This window comes from Anomaloglossus baeobatrachus, chromosome 4, assembly GCF_048569485.1.
Source record: "Anomaloglossus baeobatrachus isolate aAnoBae1 chromosome 4, aAnoBae1.hap1, whole genome shotgun sequence".
Taxonomy (NCBI): domain Eukaryota; kingdom Metazoa; phylum Chordata; class Amphibia; order Anura; family Aromobatidae; genus Anomaloglossus; species Anomaloglossus baeobatrachus.
The window spans coordinates 655,037,821-655,058,537 of NC_134356.1; the positions used below are offsets into that span (position 1 = coordinate 655,037,821).

The following is a 20,717-nucleotide window of genomic DNA, read 5'->3' on the forward strand; positions in this document are numbered from 1 at the left end:
GCTGACCTATAATGGGATCTGTCTAGGTTTTGCCATGGTGTCCGCATTTTCGAGGTGATGAAACACTGGGAGAACTGTGTATATTGGCGCCATATTAGGTGCCAGCGTCAGGTGTAGGTGGCACCTTGAACATTAGAATCAGATTGGAGGTCCTTTCTACCCCACCCTTAATAATAATAATAATAATAATAATATATTTATTCACTTATATAGCGCTATTGATTCCACACCGCTTTACATACATCAGCAATAGGGATGATCTAATACCACAAATATTCGGCTTCGCGAATATTCGCTGAATAGGTCGCCGCTATTCCACTATTGCGCAATGTAAGTCTATGGGAAACCCGAATAATAACTATTCGGGCTTCCCATAGACTTACATTGCGCATCGAATATTCGCATGGCGTTGACCTATTCGTCGGATATTTGCGAAGCCGAATATTTGTGGTATTCGATCATCCCTAATCAGCAACACTGTTCCCATTGGGACTCACAATCTAAATTCCCTATCTGAATGTCTTTAAAGTGTGAGAGGAAACTGGAGAAACCCACGCAAACACGGGGAGAACATACAAAGTTCCTGCAGATGTTGTCCTTGGTGGGATTTGAACCTAGGACCCCAGTGTTGCAAAACTGCAGTGCTAACCACTGAGCCACATAGAAGACTAAGGAGAGATAGCTCTTGTCATCAGCTTAATATGGCCTCCAGTCACATTAGACCAAAGTAAGCTGAACCCACCAATACCAGTAGGCATGGACCACCATCCGATGTAGCTCAGTGGTTAGTACTGCTGCCCTGCATCACTGGGGCCCTGGGTCCAAATCCCATCAAGAACATTTGCAAGGAGTTTGTATGATCCCTCCGTGTTGACTTGGGTCTCCTTCCACACTCCAAAGACTCATCTGAATGTTCACGTGTATGGGGGAGTCAGGGGCGAAAAATATTGGCCGAACAAAACCCCTCCAAATATAAATGTGTGGCAACTGCTATGGACAATAAATAATCATTTTCATCATAATCCACTAATAATCATGTGTTGTCGCTGACTGTGTACAGTAGATGTGACGCCCTGGACTATTCAGGTCGTCACAGGGTTCTGCACAATCTGCCCTTCCCGTGCAGGACTCAAACCTCCATGGTTCTGGGAACCTAACCTGCAGTGTTGCCTCCACCAGCATTCACAAATCCTAGATACACTTTGCACCACACCTGTCAGGCACACCAGTGGGCTGCTTAAGCAGGACAGGGCCGGTCAGGCAGGGATGTGGGAGGTGTCAGTTCAGTGGAGTAGTAACCCTCGAGCTGTGAGGAGCTCTGAGGAAGCTGGGAGTTGTAGCTCCCAGGGGAGAAGCAGACTAGGTCGCAGACGGTGGTCTGGACCTAGAGGAGTCGGACCCCCTATCGCAGGGGATTGAGGCTAGTTGCCTGGAACTCGTCAAGGACGAAGGCACGTCGGGATACACGGACCCTAGGTTGGGGAGAAGCTTCAGGCAACCCGGTAATTAACCTGCGGAGGACAGGGCCTTTATGGACTGTTCCCATGAAGCTCAGAGATTGGGGGCACTAGCGCAATGAGGGGGATAGGGCTTTCCTAGCAAGCTGCCCACTGAAATCCCAAGCATGAGCTCCTGAGAGCAGGCTCCTACACTTAGCCACGGTGGGGAGCGGGGCCCGAAAAGCTCCAAGCTACTGGGCCACAACGGACAATCTAAATTAGTGCCAGGAGGCAGGTTACGGACCACCAGGCAATCCTGCAGGGGACGGGACCTGGACGAGTTTCCCTCAAGAGGCAACGGCAGTCAGAGACTTGGTTTACCCTGTTGTCAGCATCTGCTTCTTTGCTGAGTGAGTACCCGACTGACCCCTGCACTGTGTCCCTGCATCACCATCTAGAGTCCCGGGACCTACCTCTACCCGTTGAGGGTAACGTCACCTTGCTGCTCCACTCCATCACCCTGGGTACTCCCAACGGCAGCGGCGGTACTCCCAATTACTGTACACCACAGGTGGTGTCACAAACTATACCAATCCCCTGTAAATACCCCCCTTTTCCATTTGAGTGTGGCCCCTAATCCCCCGGGTCCGGAGACCCTCGAGCCACAAGTAATCACCACCCCCCGGATCCGAGCGGTTCGATCCGCTGCAGGGACGGCACATAGACATTTACAGCATATCTTGCTGTCCAGTGTCTCAGCTCTTATGCCTCCGTTACTGATGACCACACACCTCTATTGCCTTTCCAAGCTAAGAACGTGTCTATAAAGATCATCAGGATCTCAGGAAGCCAAGTGGGCTCTGGAAACCAGCCAAGGTTTGTCTGGCACCGACGCCTGTTGTGGAATTCCCCACAGTCGTTGCCCTCTTTGGATACTTCTTAGCCTAATCATGGTGCCATTATTAGACCATAGACTTGAGGGGCTGTCTATACCCATAGTAACACTTTCCCAATTTTCTTTTCAGATCATCCTACCTTGGCTTTTAATCTATCCAGCAACATTGTAGACCTGGATGAGGAGGTGACAGCCTCTTGTAATGTAACTAATGAGCATCCACAGGCTTATGTTATGCGCATTATTATGGACCATCGAGAAGAGATGACGGCTGAGGACTCTACGATCATCCACACAATCACCGCAAACCAGAGGACTCCGAGGATAAGCGTCACCTGCACGGCATTTATTGCAAATTCAAGCATATCCCAATCCTCCACACAGACCCTAGAAGTACATTGTAAGTGGTGTGTAGACATCTTTGACAAAACTGGAGACCACCAAATCCTGGAGCTGATAATACTCATTATAAAGGTGTAAATGTAGACCCATCAAGGTATATAGATTGATGTTACATCCTTGTATGAACCTGCTCCTACAACCTTTGCCTCTAGCGCTTGGCAGAGCTGCACTCATACTTCGGATAGCGCTTGGCAAAGCAGCCACGATTCTGCGAAACATAATGATGGGGCTTGGATTGTTGTGCCGCTCAGCTATCCAGCCTGAATGCTTCAGCAGAGCAGCTAATCAGCAGGTGTAAATAGCTTTCAGCTGTGAAATTTGGCCAGCGTCACACCTTATTTAAACTCCCAGCAGTTTTTTGGCACTTGTTGTGCTGTCCAGCCATCAAGCCTGAGTGCTTCTGCACAGCAGCTAATCAGCAGGTGTAAGGAGTTTTCTGCTGTGAGATTTGAGCAGGGCCACACCTTATTTTAACTCCCAACAGTTTGCTGCGACTGAGTGCTGAGTGCTTCTGCATTGCTGCTACTCAGCAGCTGTAAATACCTTTCTGCTGTGAGGTTTGGCCAGCGTCACACTTTATTTAAACTCCCAGCAGTTTTCTGGCACTTGTTGTGCCACCCAGCCATCAAGCCTGAGTGCTTCTGCACAGCAGCTAATCAGCAGGTGTAAATAGTTTTTTGCTGTGAGATTTGAGCAGGGCCACACCTTATTTAAACTCTCAGCGGTTTTCTGGCACTTGTTGTGCTGTCCAGCCATCAAGCTTGAGTGCTTCTGCAGAGCTGCTAATCAGCAGGTGTAAATAGGTTTCTGTTGTGAGGTTTGGCCAGCGTCACACCTTATTTAAACTCTCAGCGGTTTTCTGGCACTTGTTGTGCTGTCCAGCCATCAAGCTTGAGTTCTTCTACACAGCAGCTAATCAGCAGGTGTAAATAGGTTTCTGTTGTGAGGTTTGGCCAGCGTCACACCTTATTTAAACTCTCAGCAGTTTGCTAGGACTGGTTGTGCTGCCCAGCCATTGAGCCTGATTGCTTCTGCAGAGCAGCTACTCAGCAGGCGTAAATAGCTTTTAGCTGTGAGATTTGGCTAGGGCCACATCTTATTTAACATGCTATGAAGAAAAAGACATGGATCGCACATCCCACAAAAATACAATGGTCTAAAGATGCTAGGCAAAAAATTAATTAAATAGAACATGAGGTTCTTTTGTTACCATTCTGATCAGATTGTATTAAGCCCACTGCCACGTCACGGCAAACCTCTTGTGTAGGTCCCTATCCTAAACCTTATAGTGTGGCACCGTGCACCAACCACTGCTGCAGCGACAAAGCACCAGCAGGGCAGGCGACCCGGTGCCTCACAGCACCCATGCTGCAAGGCAAAGCCCCCAAGGCTCCAGGTCGCAGTGCCCCACCGACACGACACCACCACAACAGCGGCCACTACACAGTACCAGCACTCAGTGAGAGGAGCTGTGCACTCACCTCCCACTGACTCCCATATGTGGACTGGGAGCAAAAAAAGGCTGACCCCTCTTGCAGTCTCCTGCTGATTAAAATCACCTGTGTCAAATAGGGGGAGTGCAGATCCAAGCAAAAAAAGAGGGGGATAGGATGTTGTATAACATGCTATAGAGAAAAAGACATGGATCGCACATCCCACATCTTATTTAAACTCCCAGTAGTTTGCTGGGACTTTTTGTGCCACAAAGCCATCAAGCCTGAATGCTTTTGCAGAGCTGTTAATTAGCAGGTGTAAATAACTTTCTGCTGTGAGATTTGGCCAGGGCCACACCTTATTTAAACTCCCAGCAGTTTTCTGAGAGTTGCCGGTTATAGATACTGACCCTGATCTCTGTCTTGCCATACCCCGCTGCTGCTTGTTGCTGACCCAGGACTGGTTTAACCTTATATTTCCTGGAGAATTCTGCTTCTCTCCCTGTGTTTCCGGTTCAGACCTCGGCTATCTCCTGATCTTGTCCTTGACTTCTGACTTTGTCCTATGTCTGTCACCTCTCCTTTGCAATGTCACTCCAACAGCCGGCAGCCCAGGAGACCCTGTTGTAAGTCCAGAGCCCTGTACAGAGGTTTCTCTGGGGCCTATTAAGTGGAGTGTCAAAGTGTGATATATTAAGGGGAACCTGTCATGTAAAAAAAAAACCCTATTAACCTGCAGATATGGGGTTTATCTGCAGGTTAATAGTGTTCCGAATCTGCTTGACGCCTGCACTTCGAGCCCCGCTGCCAGGAGGAAATTAATTTTATTCCTCCCAACAGTGTTTGGTTTCCAGTCATCTGGGGGGCACTGGGGCGGGTTCAGTCACCATGTAGTATATAGTTAACAGCATCTGTAACCTTGCCTCCATTACTGACTGACAGCCGACTCTAATACACATCTGGCTGTCAGTCAGTGCCGGGGGTGTGGTTACTGTGGCGGCTCCAGCTGGCCACTGGACAGAACCTGGCGCCACCCCTATGAGAAGGCAGGAATAAACATAGGGGTCTATGTGCTCGTCCCGGGAAGTTTCAGAGAGCTATTAACCTGCAGATGAACCCCATATCTGCAGGATAATAGGGTTTTTTTTTTCACAGGACAGGTTCCGTATGAAGAGTTTGCCCTTACAATAGACACATATGAAAGAGATATTTTTTCCTCTGTGGGTATTTCATGGATATATGTGATCATTTGGCAGACTACAGACATAAAAGCTCATGGGGTGTGTCGGCCAACAATAATTTGTGATATGTTTTTCATTTTAGATCCCCCAGAGTTCTCTGAAACCTTGTGCCCCTCATCAGTACTTTTGGTAGAAGGAGGCAGACCATTTTCGTGTCAGGCGGACGGAAACCCACAGGCAACAGTAAGATGCTATAATGGGAACCATATAATCCGTAACTCGGAAACGTTAACGAGAGACATGTCCGGATTATATACCTGTCAGGCAGCAAACGACAAAGGAGAGAAGGAGAAAGCTGTCAGCATCACCGTGCAATGTAAGTCTTCTGCCGTGACCCTGACATCTGCTCCGTCCTTGACGCAGAATGTGCCGCTACCTGTGGTTCCTGGAAAGTACAACATTACCAATATGTACAGTCATATGAAAAAGTTTGGGCACCCCTATTAATGTTAACCTTTTTTCTTTATAACAATTTGGGTTTTTGCAGCAGCTATTTCCGTTTCATATATCTAATAACTGATGGACTGAGTAATATTTCTGGATTGAAATGAGGTTTATTGTACTAACAGAAAATGTGCAATCCGCATTTAAACAAAATTTGACCGGTGCAAAAGTATGGGCACCTCAACATAAAAGTGACATTAATATTTTGTAGATCCTCCTTTTGCAAAAATAACAGCCTCTAGTCGCTTCCTGTAGCTTTTAATGAGTTCCTGGATCCTGGAGGAAGGTATATTTGACCATTCCTGTTTACACAACAATTCCAGTTCAGTTAAGTTTGATGGTCGCCGAGCATGGACAGCCGCTTCACATCATCCCACAGATGTTCAATGATATTCAGGTCTGGGGACTGGGATGGCCATTCCAGAACATTGTAATTGTTCCTCTGCATGAATGCCTGAGTAGATTTGGAGCGGTGTTTTGGATCATTGTCTTGCTGAAATATCCATCCCCTGCGTAACCTCAACTTCGTCACTGATTCTTGCACATTATTGTCAAGAATCTGCTGATACTGAGTTGAATCCATGCAACCCTCAACTTTAACAAGATTCCCGGTGCCGGCATTGGCCACACAGCCCCAAAGCATGATGGAACCTCCACCAAATTTTACTGTGGGTAGCAAGTGCTTTTCTTGGAATGCCGTGTTTTTTTGCCTCCATGCATAACGCCTTTTTGTATGACCAAACAACTCAATCTTTGTTTCATCAGTCCACAGGACCTTCTTCCAAAATGTAACTGGCTTGTCCAAATGTGCTTTTGCATACCTCAGGCGACTCTGTTTGTGGCGTGCTTGCAGAAACGGCTTCTTTCGCATCACACTCCCATACAGCTTCTCCTTGTGCAACGTGCGCTGTATTGTTGACCGATGCACATTGACACCATCTGCAGCAAGATGATGCTGCAGGTCTTTGGAGGTGGTCTGTGGATTATCCTTGACTGTTCTCACCATTCTTCTTCTCTGCCTTTCTGATATTTTTCTTGGCCTGCCACTTCTGGGCTTCACAAGAACTGTACCTGTGTTCTTCCATTTCCTTACTATGTTCCTCACAGTGGAAACTGACAGTTTAAATCTCTCAGACAACTTTTTGTATCCTTCCCTTGAACAACTATGTTGAATAATCTTTGTTTTCAGATCATTTGAGAGTTGTTTTGAGGAGCCCATGATGCCACTCTTCATAGGAGATTCAAATAGGAGAACAACTTGCAAGTGGCCACCTTAAATACCTTTTCTCATGATTGGATACACCTGCCTATGAAGTTCAAAGCTCAATGAGGTTACAAAACCAATTTAGTGCTTCATTAAGTCAGTAAAAAGTAGTTAGGAGTGTTCAAATCAAGAAATTGATAAGGGTGCCCATACTTTTGCATCGGTCAAATTTTGTTTAAATGCGGATTGCACATTTTCTGTTAGTACAATAAACCTCATTTCAATCCAGAAATATTACTCAGTCCATCAGTTATTAGATATATGAAACTGAAAGAGCTGCTGCAAAAACCCAAATTGTTATAAAGAAAAAAGGTTAACATTAATAGGGGTGCCCAAACTTTTTCATATGTATGTTTTGTGAGGTAGCGCGGTCGGCTGCGCAGCAGAAGACACGGGATCCAGGCATCAAGGTTCACAGCACACGGTTTTAATGTCCAAACAAAAAGTCCATAACAAAATACATGTGCCTCTCCAGCAGAGGGCTCAGGAAGTTCTGGTCACTTCCCCCACACCCGGCACACCTGCCCTCGTTCCTGTTTCCTTTTAACCCTTCCTTAAGCCTGTAGGGAAACAGCATTAACCCTATAGTGGATTTACTTTCTATCATGGAGTGAGCACAACCTGGGCGAGACATACCGGCCGTCATAGATAACCCCGGTCACAGTCTCACATACCCCCCCCCTCAGTTCAAGCGTGCGGGGTTGAACTCCAGCCATCAAGCACGGGCCGCGGGACAAGGCATCGGCGTTGCCCTGCAACCTACCGGCCCGGTGTTCAACCGTAAACCGGAAGTTCTGCAGAGAAAGGAACCACCGGGTAACCCGGGCATTCCGTTCCTTGGCGGACCTCATCCAGACCAGTGGAGAGTGATCCGTCACCAAGCGAAACTGCCGTCCCAGCAGGTAATAGCGTAGGGACTCCAAGGCCCACTTGATCGCCAGGCACTCCTTCTCCACTACGCTATAATTCCGCTCGGGAGGGGTGAGCTTCCTACTCAAGAAGGTGACGGGGTGTTCCTCCCCCTGAACCACCTGAGACAGCACTGCCCCCAGGCCGACCTCCGAGGCGTCAGTCTGTACAATGAACTCCTTCCGGAAATCAGGGTTGACCAGAACGGGCTGTCCGCACAGGACCCCCTTCAGGGCCCGGAAGGAGTCCTCGGCCTGCGGAGTCCACCGCACCATGACGGACTTCTTGCCTTTGAGAAGGTCCGTCAAGGGGGCTGATAGTCCCGCAAAATCCTTTACAAACCTCCTGTAGTACCCCACGATACCCAGGAAGGCCCTAACCTGCTTCGTGGTCAGGGGTCTAGGCCACTTCTGGATCGCCTCAACCTTGTTAATTTGGGGCTTAATCACTCCTTGGCCTATCACGTAGCCCAAGTAGCGGGCTTCCGTGAGTCCCAATGCACATTTCTTGGGATTGGCTGTCAATCCGGCTGATCGAAGCGCGTCCACCACCGCTTGTACCTGTTCCAAGTGGGTCTGCCAATCGGAGCTGTAAATAATGATGTCATCCAGGTACGCTGATGCATACGCCTGGTGGGGTTCCAGCACTAAGTCCATCAACCTCTGGAACGTGGCCGGAGCGCCATGTAACCCAAAAGGCAAGACAACATAGTGGAAGAGACCCTCCGGCGTAACAAAAGCGGTTTTCTCCTTGGCGGACTCCGTTAGGGGCACCTGCCAGTACCCTTTGGTCAGGTCGAGCGTGGTAAAATATCGCGCCTGTCCCAGCCTATCAATCAGCTCATCCACCCGGGGCATGGGGTAGAGATCGAACTTGGATATTTCGTTCAATCTCCTAAAGTCATTGCAGAACCTTAAGGAGCCATCGGGTTTTGGTATTAGGACAATCGGACTAGCCCATTCACTCCGGGATTTTTCGATGACCCCCAGGCGTAACATTGTCTTTACTTCCTCCGATATGGCTTGTCGTCGAGCCTCCGGTACCCGGTATGACTTCAGGCGTACCTTCAGGTGGGGCTCGGTGACAATATCATGTCGTATCAGACTGGTCCTACCGGGCAGCTCGGAGAAGACATCGGGGTTCTGCTGAACCAACCGTCTGGCCTCTCGCCTCTGTTGCTTGGTGAGGGCTTCTCCAATCCTTACTTCCGGTTCGTCCTCTCCGGAGGTCGCTGGAGCCGGATGTGAACGACCCGAAGAGGAGGGAGGTGGGGAAAAAACAGCCATCAGGCTTTCCCGTTCCTGCCAAGGTTTTAATAGGTTGACATGGTATATTTGTTCAGGTTTCCGCCTACCGGGCTGCAATACTTTATAGTTAACCACCCCTACTCTTTCCTTTATCTCGTAGGGGCCTTGCCACTGAGCCAGGAATTTACTCTCCGCCGTGGGGATCAATACCAACACCCGATCCCCGGGTTTAAAGGTCCGCACGGTGGCTTGTCTATTGTAGCGGCCGCTTTGCGCGGCCTGAGCCTCCTGTAAGTGCTCCTTCACAATTGGCATGACCGCGCTTATGCGGTTCTGCATACCCAAAATGTGTTCAATCACACTTTTATGGGGGGTGGGCTCTTGTTCCCATGTTTCCTTTGCCAGGTCCAACAATCCCCGGGGATGTCGCCCGTATAACAATTCAAAAGGCGAAAACCCCGTGGATGCCTGTGGCACCTCTCGTATGGCAAACATCAAATAGGGAAGCATCATATCCCAGTCTTTCCCGTCTTTTGAAATCACCCTTCTTAGCATGGTTTTCAGGGTTTTATTGAAACGCTCGACTAAACCGTCCGTTTGCGGATGATACACAGACGTACGCAACTGCTTGATCTGGAGTAGCCGGCATAGCTCTTTGGTCACTTTAGACATGAATGGGGTCCCCTGATCCGTAAGGATCTCCTTGGGCAATCCCACCCGGCAGAACACAGCAAACAACTCCTGAGCTATAAGCTTTGCTGCAGTATGTCTGAGAGGTATCGCCTCGGGATACCGGGTGGCATAGTCAACGATCACTAGGATGTGTTGGTGCCCTCGAGCGGACTTTACGAGGGGCCCCACCAGATCCATCCCTATCCGTTCAAAAGGGACTTCTATAATGGGTAATGGTACCAACGGACTGCGAAAATGGGTCAGGGGTGCAGTAAGCTGACACTCCGGGCAGGTTTCGCAGAACCGTTTTACCTCCCCAAAGACCCCGGGCCAATAGAACCTTTGCAATATTCGCTCCTGCGTTTTCTTGACCCCTAGGTGGCCACTCATCAGGTGTTTATGAGCCAAGTCGAGGACCCGCCGGCGATGCGGCTGGGGCACCACCAACTGTTCTACCCCTACGCCCCGTATTTCATCTACCCGGTAGAGTAAATCCTGCTTAAGAGCGAAATGGGGGTACCTTACCTGGGCACTGGGCAGCTGTGCCACCCCGTCAACTACTGTCACCCGACTCCGGGCATGTATTAACGTAGGGTCCTGGAGTTGGGCTGTCCCAAACGTATCCGGGGACGCCTCCAACTCCGGGATGGGCTCGACCGTCTCAGCCTCTCCTGCCAATACCTCTAGGGGTGACCTATCGGGTTCACACTCTGTCCCTATCATCGTGACCCCTACGGCAGGTGTCCCGGATTCAGGATTGTAGGGCTCAGGTCCCGGACCGACCAATATCTGAGGGGACTTAGGGGGTCCCCTCCATAAAGTCCAAAAATAGGGCAGATCCCTTCCTAGGATCACGTCATAAGGAAGAGTGTTAAGAAGTCCCACCTCATGTTGCACCTGACCGCAAGGTGCTGTGATGGTGACAATCCCCGTGGGATAGTCGTGGCGGTCCCCATGTATGCAAACCACCCCCACAGTGCGTCCTGTGGCCTTTACTTTAGCTCTCAAGGTGGATCGCACAAGGGTCACTAAGCTTCCGGAATCCAACAATCCTGTAACCGGACATCCATTCACCTGTATTTGACACAAGTGGGGCTCTGTCTCTGGGGGAACCAGGTCAGCGGTACACACCACCTGAGCATACATTGAACCCCGCCGGGTAACCCCACAATCCATGGGCTCCGTGGTGAGTGGACACTGGGCTTCCATATGTCCCACCCGCTGGCACCGCCAACATCTAATGGGGACGGAAACCCCCTTGACGGGTTGTCGTTTAGGGTACAGAACCTTCCGGACCTCAGGAATGGCGGCCGCGGCCTCAGACGGGACGGTAGGGGACTCCTGTACCGTTGTCAGCGGTGGGTCCTTGGCCCTAGGCTTGGAGGGGCCGGACCGACGGGCGGTACGCAAAGTCTCAGTGTCCCGTATCAAGTCCTGCGTAGCCACATGCCGCTCTACCAGGGACACTAATTGGTCCAGGGTACTCGGGTCACCCTGTCCTACCCACCGTTGAACGGTGACGGGTAAAGTGCGCACAAAACGATCCACTACTACCCTTTCCACCATTTGCGCCGGGCTCAGAGTGTCAGGCTGCAACCACTTTTTTACAAGATGTAACAAGTCATAGGCCTGGGAGCGTACGGGTTTGGCTTCCTCATAGAACCACTGATTTACCCGCTGAGCCCGTACATAGGTATTCACCCCCAACCGAGCCAGTATTTCGGCTTTCAGGGTCACATAGTCAATGGCGTCCTCGGTACCGAGGTCCAGGTACGCTTTTTGGGGTTCCCCCGTCAGATAGGGCGACAATACCTCAGCCCACTGCGGGGTCGGCAGCTTTTCCCGCTCGGCCACCCGCTCAAACACCGCCAGGAACGCTTCCACATCATCACCCGGGGTCATCTTTTGCAACGCTTGTCTCACCGCTTTCCGGACGCTGCCGTCGTCACCCGGTCCCGGGGTTGTTGCTGCCGGTCCGGCACGGATCGACTTGGCCAGGAGAACCATCTGTTCTTGGTGCCTTTTTTCCTGCAATTGTAAGGCTTGCTGCTGACGTGCATTGGCCTGCTCCATCTGTTCTTGGTGCCTTTTGTCCTGCACTTGCAAGGCTTGCTGCTGACGTGCATTGGCCTGCTCCATCTGTTCTTGGTGCATTTTGACCTGCACTTGCAAGGATTGCTGCTGACGTGCATTGGCCTGATCCAACTGTTCTTGGAGTTTTTTTTCCTGCACTTGCAAGGATTGGAGCAGGTGTGCATTGGTCTGTTGCTGCTGTGCATTAGCCTGAGCCAAATGCTTTAGTATGTCCTCCATGGCGTCGCCGGGTTTGGGCTGTAGTATAGCCGCTCGAATCCAGGACATGCGCAGCTGGGTCACCAGGGATGGATGCTACACCTCACCGGCTGTCATGCCCGCCGATTCTCCACTATATGTGAGGTAGCGCGGTCGGCTGCGCAGCAGAAGACACGGGATCCAGGCATCAAGGTTCACAGCACACGGTTTTAATGTCCAAACAAAAAGTCCATAACAAAATACATGTGCCTCTCCAGCAGAGGGCTCAGGAAGTTCTGGTCACTTCCCCCACACCCGGCACACCTGCCCTCGTTCCTGTTTCCTTTTAACCCTTCCTTAAGCCTGTAGGGAAACAGCATTAACCCTATAGTGGATTTACTTTCTATCATGGAGTGAGCACAACCTGGGCGAGACATACCGGCCGTCATAGATAACCCCGGTCACAGTCTCACAGTTTGTATGTGTATGTGTATGTGTGTGTGTGTGTGTGTATCTCCCCTAAAGGGATCTGCACCGCCGCATTTACAATCACAAAATTTTCCGCAGCTGCCTCATTTGACTCGGGGAACGTCATAGACTATGCTTTGAGGGGAAATTTTAACCCCGCACTTTACAGTTATTAGCTAAAAAAAACCTTACTTACTTACAGTTTGGATGTGTGAGGTAGTATATTGGCTGTATTGATAGCCTGGATATTTATCAGGTGGCCAATAGCAACCAATCACACTCTGCTATTTTGCTACAGGTCATTAATAAGAGCAGTGATTGGTTGCTATAGGCAACGAAGAATATTCTTAGTAAAAGAAGCTTATGTGTGAGGTAATATGATTTTGGGGGAGAGTGGGAAAGTGGGAGAGTGAGAGAGTGAGAGAATGAGAGCATGGGAGAGAGAGTCGGAAAGTGAGGGAGTGAGAGTGGGAAAGTGAGAGTGGGAAAGTGAGAGCGTGGGAGAGAGAGTGGAAAAGTGAGGGAGTGAGAGTGGGAAAGTGGGAGAGTGAGAGAGTGAGAAAGTGGGAGAGTGAGAGAGTGAGAGCATGGGAGAGAGAGTGGGAAAGTGGGAGAGTGGGAAAGTGAGAGCGTGGGAGAGAGAGTGGAAAAGTGAGGGAGTGAGAGTGGGAAAGTGGGAGAGTGAGAGAGTGGAAAAGTGAGGGAGTGAGAGTGGGAAAGTGGGAGAGTGAGAGAGTGGGAAAGTGAGAGAGTGAGAGTGGGAGAGTGGGAAAGTGGGAGAGTAAGAGAGTGGGAAAGTGAGAGCGTGGGAGAGAGAGTGGGAAAGTGAGGGAGTGAGAGAGTGAGAGTGGGAAAGTGGGAGAGTGGGAAAGTGGGAGAGTGAGAAAGTGGGAAAGTGGGAGAGTGAGAGAGTGGGAGAGTGAGAGAGTGGGAGAGAGGGAAAGTGAGTGGGAAAGTAGGAGAGTGGGAAAGTGAGAGAGGGGGAGAGAGAGAGGTAGAGAGAGGGGGAGAGAGAGAGGTAGAGAGAGGGGGAGAGAGAGAGAGACTTAGTTACTGTCCTGGGTGCTGCAGCTATTCTGGTAATAAACTTTACAGCACGTCCCAGTTTTCTGCAGCCACCAAAGTGGAAATTAAGCATTACATGATTCCTATGGAAATCAGTATCATGCATGGATACATTGACGACATTTAATACATTGTACATTTAGTAACATTATTACCCACAAAGCTGATAGAAGAAAGAAAAAGTGTGAAAAAAAAATCACAGATAAGCAGCTTTCTCCCTCCTATAGGTGGCGATGGAGAGTCAAACTATTTTGCATATTTTTGCAGATTTTTCCCAGCAAGCATTGCCTAAATTCGCCATAATTTATACCATTTCTTCAGAAGGAAAATCAGTGTCCTACAAATTCTCTGCATATTCACAACATGGGGAATGTCTATTACTGTGTATAGAATATCTGCTCTATGTCAGGTTGCGCTCCCCCCGAACCCTGGCAACCCTTTCTCGGGAGGAGAGTCGACAGTCGATGGCTTCTAGTTCTTGCCGGGGGTGACAGCAAGCTTGGGCCTTTCCTTGGCTTTAGCTAATGGAGGATACTAGTCCCAGACCCTCGCTATGGCCTTCTGGCTTGGAGGGACAGGGAATGGTTTTTGGGAACCTTCCCCTTTTGAAGAGGGTTCCAAGTAGACCAGCATCCTAGTGCACTTTTTATGTTGCACGTTGTCACTTTTTAAGGGCACAACTTCAATAAAAAAAATTATGCTCCATGTCACCTTTCTATAAATCTTTCTCTCTCTGCATTTCTCCTTGAAATTTAGAGATATCTTTGGAATGTTTTTTTCTTTTTTCCTCAGATGCACCATCGAGTCCAACTGTGACTGTATCAACCAATGCAACGATTCAAACAGGATATCCGCTAAACATCACGTGCCAGTCGGATGGGTTACCGGCTCCTACATACAGCTGGCAGATCCCCAATAATGCCAAGGTGGTATACTCCCCGGATAGAAGCTCAATTATCATCCACACAGCGGCATCCACCCATAATGGAACATACACCTGCCTGGCCAAGAACGCACATGGGGAAATGAGCTCAAAACAGGAGGTGACAATCGTACCCGGTGAGTACTTTTAATGTTGAAGGTAGACTTAAGTCCATCGAGTTTAACCCATAGCTTAAAATGTTGATCCAGAGAAAGGAAAAAGAAACCCCATGGAGCAGATAGTAAACTCCACATTACAGTCCCTGACAGAAGTTCTGTCGCTTATCCATGTTATGTAAATAAAAGCTTATAATCTGACTTTAAATTCATCCATTGGTTTTATAAATTACTCTTTTTAAAGCTGAAACCCTCCCAAATTTGGTTTAGGTTATGAAAATAAAGTTGCTGAAAAGCTGATATATTGATCATTTAATGAACACAGAAAGGTTAGATTTTGGCAAGACAAAAGTTTTGTCGCCCACAGAAAGTAATGTGAAATTCACAAATAATTAACTTCTAATACAAAGATATGTTGCATAACATTGGTGAATGAAGTTGTGGTGCTATTAGAGCCATATTTGGGTGACTTCCATGAGCTTGAAGAACTACATCCATGAGGTTCAACAATGAGTCATACAATTTATTAATGAGGTCATCAAGAATAGCAAAGAATGCATCTTACATGCCTCCCAGAGTTCATCTAGATCCTTTGGTTTTGTCTTCCAAGCTTCCTCTTTCATCCTACCCCAAACATGCTCAATGATGTTCATGTCTGGTGACTGGGCTGGCCAGTCCTTGAGCACCTTGATCTTCTTTGCCAGGAGGAACTTTGTTGTAGAGATGGATGTATGAGATGGAGCACCATCCTGCTGCAGAATTTGACTACTTTTATGATTGGGAATGTAAGAGGTAGCTAATACTTCTTGATATTTTAGGCTATTGATATTGCCTTCCACCTTGCAAATGTTTCGCACATCCCCATACTGAATGACCATGATCTTTCCACCACCAAACTTAACTGTTTTCTGGATCCATACGTGCTCCAGTAGGTCTCCGGCAGTATTTGCGGCGGCTGTGGTGTAATTTAACTGAAGATTCATCAGAGAAATCCACCTTCTGCCACTTTTCCAGCATCCATATGTTTATCAGGCTGTGGGATTTGGCAAATGCCACATGTTTTTTTTAATTACCTTTTGTTTAGTGCTGGCTTCTGGGCACTGATTCGACCATGTAGGCCATTTCAAGATAGAATCCTACAAACTGTTCTAGTTGACACAGGAACTTGAGGTGACCAGGCCTGTTGGAGCTCTGCTGCAGTGTTAGAGGGGCTGGCTTTGGATTTTCTAGCCAACAAACGTTCCTCATGAGCAGTTGCCTTGCGGGTCTGCCGGACCTGAGCTTATCAAAAACATTTCCAGTCTCTTCAAATCTTTTTTTAATTCTTTGTACTTGACGCTGAGACACATTAAAGGTGCCAGCCACCTCTGCAGTGGATCTGTTCTTCAGCCTCTTGATATTCAAAGCTTTGGTCGCAGAGTGGATTTTTGGCATTTTGTCAGAGGTCAAGTTGCAGTTCAACTGAAGGTCTGGAGTGCTGGGTTTCTTTTTATACAACACTCACTAATTAACCAATCATTTAGTGAGCACAAGTGATCATGTAAACTAGGATTGGGTGCATTATATGACTAGGCGACAAAACCTTTGTGTTGCAAAAATCTGACCTTTCTGTGATCATTAAATGATCAATATTTCAGCTTTGCAGCAACTTTATTTTCATAACCTAAACCAAATTTGGGAGGGTTTCAGCTTTGAAAAGAGTAATTTATGAAACCAATGGATGAATTTAAAGTCAGGTTATAAGCTTTTATTTACATAACATGGATAAGCGACAGAACGTCTGTCAGGGACTGTAGAGCAAAAAATTGTATGAGAGGTTGTATGAGGCTAGAAAAGAGAAGAGCTACTTTTGTCTGTAGATTATGGAGTGGTGGCGAGTATGTGCGGCCACTGTCTCATTTACTGTCTGTAGTTGTGGTGTTTGCACATGCTCACAACGAGAGAGAGAGAGAGAAAGAGAGCCCGGGACCAAAGACTCAGGATGGCTGTTACAGACAGACTAAAGGCAAGCTGGCCACTCAGCAGGATCCCAAGAATCCCGAAACCCTATAACCTCTGTACAGGGATTTGAAATTACACAAGGTCCAGGAGATCGCTGCCTATGGAAGGCTGCAGTCCAGAGAAGCGTAGTCGTCAGCCAGGGTCCAAACCAGGAGGTACAAAAATGGACAAAATCGGTAGGCAAGAGGGTGGTCAGGAATTCATGCTAAGGTCAAACCGGAGATCGCAACGAACTACAGAACACGGCAAGCAGGAGAGTAGTCAGTGAACAGGCAAAGGGTCAAACACAGGGATCAGAAGTTCAGGAGCAGGGTGTGAACCAGAGATAAGCAGAACTACAAAACTATATCTAGCAGGGACCAGCAGACAGGAGGGGGAATTAGAAGGGTGCGGTGTCTTCCCATTGGCTGTAGCCGAAAGGTGGTCACTTCAGCTGGAAGACACACGCCACCTACAGTCAGCCAGTGGTACTGCCGGTTTCAGAGAAACCCTGCTAAGTGATATAGGCGGAGACTGTACCCACCAGAGCCACTGGCACCGACTCCCCCCCCCTATCATTACCAGCACTGTCCACGGCGGAAATACAGCAGCGCCTGGTGGCCGAAGCAGAGGTCACAGGAGCGGACTCCGGTGGGGACGTGACAATAGGAAAGTGATAGCTGCACTTGTCAATCAGCAACATGAGCACTTAGGTCCTACTCAGTAGCTGCAGGAATTAACTCCTGCAGAGCTGAAAACCAGTAAACCTGAACCAGGCGACGCCCAACTCTTGCTGAGCAGTTCAGAAGCCTCAGGTTGCTTTCAGACTCTGCAGTGTGAACAGAGTCTGACGCCACAGTGCCAGCAGGTGTATGCGGGACTGAACATCGCATGACAATGGGTTGGTTATTTATATATTGTGCTGTCCTGTTCTAGAGTCCAGTTAATTTCTCCATGGTAGCCGGACTAGGATAGTCTTTATGTCTGTGGTCGCTATTCTTCCTTCAGCATTTGGGAGCCTTTGGTGCTTACTAGGCTCCCAATATCATGTCAAAAGTCATGGGGCCTAGTAGACATCATTTGGGCTCGGACACCGACCATGCAAGATAAGACTGCCTAACCACGAAGATTAGGACTAGACACCAAATCAGGACAGTGTAAATATATTGGCTCAACTCTAGTGATGTTGATCATCACTTACCCCTTAGGTGTCAGTCTGTAAGGGGGGTGCAGGGCTTGCCCCCCCCAGACCTGCAGGCTGGCTGCGACCTGTAGTTCCACTGTATATGTTGTGTCACTGTATTGTGTGGCCACTCATTTCCCTGGTCCTGTGAGTTGGGGAGGGGATAGTGGGGAGGAGCAAGGCTGACAAAGTGAAGCTGCAGGAGCAGATTGAGTGCAGATAGATACCGTGCCTGCAGTAGGTGCGAGGAAAGTCCTTCTTATTGTGCAAGATTACTGGGCCCTAAGGGCCAATCCTGGACCGGCGGAATGAGGGATCCTTACCCTGAAGGATTGTTTGAACCTCGTCCCCTGCTGTGGGTACAATCCGACAAGGTTGGGAATGCAACCCTTCCCCTGCTGGGGATACTCTACGAACCCCCCTGGTGACTGAAGGACAGTTGCGCCCTCCGGAGAAGGGTACATCTGGTCTCGGCCAGAGCATAGCTGAAGAGGAATATCCTGTAAGTCCCTTCTAGGCAGTAGGCAAATCCCTGTGGGTGGGATGGAAGAGCTTAGGAGCTACAATGACTTGACCCGTTCTAATGTGATGTCTGTCAGGGGGATGAGGGGCCTAGGAGTGCCCGAAGGTACACAGGTGCCAGGTAAGCTGGCGGCCACCAAATTATATCAAGTAACTGGGGATGTGAAGTTTATGGAGAACCCCTGTGGGACCAATTCTGGTGCCCTGTTTGTTAAGACTGTTGTAACTGTGAATGTGAATCTTATGGAGAACCCCTGTGGGACCAAATCCGGTGCCCTGAGACTGTTGTTAGTAAAGTGAGTTTGTTTAACAGAAATCCCCATGTGTGTTTCTTCCTGTCTCAGAAGATTGATGGAATTGCGAGTGGAAGACACGAGAATCCCCCTTTAAAGGGAACCTGTCACCACTTTTTTGGCGTATAAGCTGCGGCCACCACCACCGTGCTCTTATATACATCATTCTAACATGCTGTATATAAGAGCCCAGGCCGGGAGTATAACATAAAAAACACTTTATAATACTTACCTAATGGTCGTGCGGTGGGCCTTATGCGTGTCTCTGCTGTCCGGTGCCGGCGCCTCCTCTTTCGGCCATCTTCGTCTGTTCTGCCTTCTTTCACGTAACGCTGGGAATCTCCGGCATACAGCTAAACCCTCGTTCACATTTCAAAGTCTTCACTGTATTTCTGCCCTTCTATTTGTGAACCTGTGTGCTCAGAATGAACAATTCTAGATATTTCTATCACAATGAAGTAATAGTAACATGTGTAATAATTGATCTGTATTTCTTCTTTCTTCTACAGTTGAACTTCCGATTGTATGGATTGTAATAGGAGTCATTGCATTTATCGCCTTAGCCATATTTATAGGAATTGTAGGGTATATTTATTGGAAAAAAGGACGGAAGGGATTTTATGCTCTGCTGACCTCGCACAACAACCGTAAACCTGCTCAGCACAACATCCCAACAGAATCCCCCAATAATAAAACAACGGGCGTCTAAAAATGAGACCGTCACCGAAAGTCCTATTGGAACCCAATAACCTTGAACAATGTGAAAATGGACTACTACATGATCTGCCCTCCTGAGGGCGCTGCAGTCAGCGAGGATGACCTCTGACGTCCACCTCCAATGCAACAACCATCTTTTATTTATATTGAACACTAGCGAATAGGAAAAGGAGGTGTGCCTGCTGTAACCAATCAGATACAAGCTATTGCTGGATGCTATGAACAAGGACACGGTTACCTATAGCAACTAGAATGCGGCTGACGATTTAAAATAGAATGTCAGAAAGGTTCTTTTCGCCATAGCAACAGAACGATTCCCACTTCGCACCTATCTGTATATGGACTCCTCTCCCCATAACCTTCTCAGAGAAATATTTTTGTATTTTTTTTTTTCACTTACTACTGTAAATCTTGTATTTATGTTGATATGTGTACCCCTAGTTAGATTTTACCAAAGGTGGAAAGATAAAAAGAATTTGGACTATGAAGAAGCTAGCCAATAGCAAAATGTACACCAAAAAAAGATGGATGGATGCAAATAGATGTGTATACAGCTGTACAAATGTAAATAATTTTATTTATCTTCTACGTGTTCAGAGAAAATTATTGGAAAATTATGATATATCGCTGGCATATGCCATGGCATACTGATCGGTTGGGTTTTTACCTCTGGGAAACCCTCTAAGGCCTCCTTCACACATCCATGTCTCCGGTACGTGTGACGCCTGTTTTTCACACGTACCAGAGAAACGGACACATGCGTGGGCTTGTGCACACGTCGATGTTTTGACATGGACCGTGTGTCAGTTAGCTCCGCACGGTGACATGTCTGGTTTCTGCCAGTAGCACAGGTGTCACATGGACCGCACACTGATGTGATCTGTGTGACATCAGTATGATACGTAACAGAGTAAACACAAGTGACATAAAAATAAAGATTTTGTATACTTACCTGTCTCCGGCGCTGCTTACTCTGACTCTCCTGGTACTTCCAGGCCCGCTCATTATGCCTCATGAATATTCACTCCACTCACCACGAACCAGGAAGTAACAGCAGCACCGGGGACAGGTGAGTATGCCGGCTCATGCTGTCTGTGTGCTATCCGAATGTTACACAGATAGCACACGGTGAACACACACACACACACGCACCCTCACCACGGACCGTGCAAAATGTTAATGTTTTGCACGGACATGTGAAGGAGGCCTCATACAGGGTTTTCTTCCTGCACAG

At 48.3% G+C, this 20,717-nt stretch overlaps 1 protein-coding gene across 2 annotated transcripts in view; it reads left to right on the top strand.

Annotated features, from left to right (window-relative positions):
• The window catches only part of LOC142304272 (intercellular adhesion molecule 5-like), a 56,999-nt gene extending 36,930 nt beyond the window's left edge, over positions 1-20,069 (top strand). The window contains exons 5-8 of one of the 2 annotated variants that reach the window (XM_075346493.1): positions 2,465-2,734; positions 5,493-5,726; positions 14,543-14,809; positions 19,276-20,069. In XM_075346493.1, the coding sequence (XP_075202608.1) occupies positions 2,465-2,734; positions 5,493-5,726; positions 14,543-14,809; positions 19,276-19,475 (971 nt within the window). In that variant the 3' untranslated portion in view covers positions 19,476-20,069. The remainder of the gene's footprint in view (positions 1-2,464; positions 2,735-5,492; positions 5,727-14,542; positions 14,810-19,275) is intronic. The other variant, XM_075346494.1, reaches the window with a different exon arrangement.
• Positions 20,070-20,717: the final 648 nt, after the last annotated feature.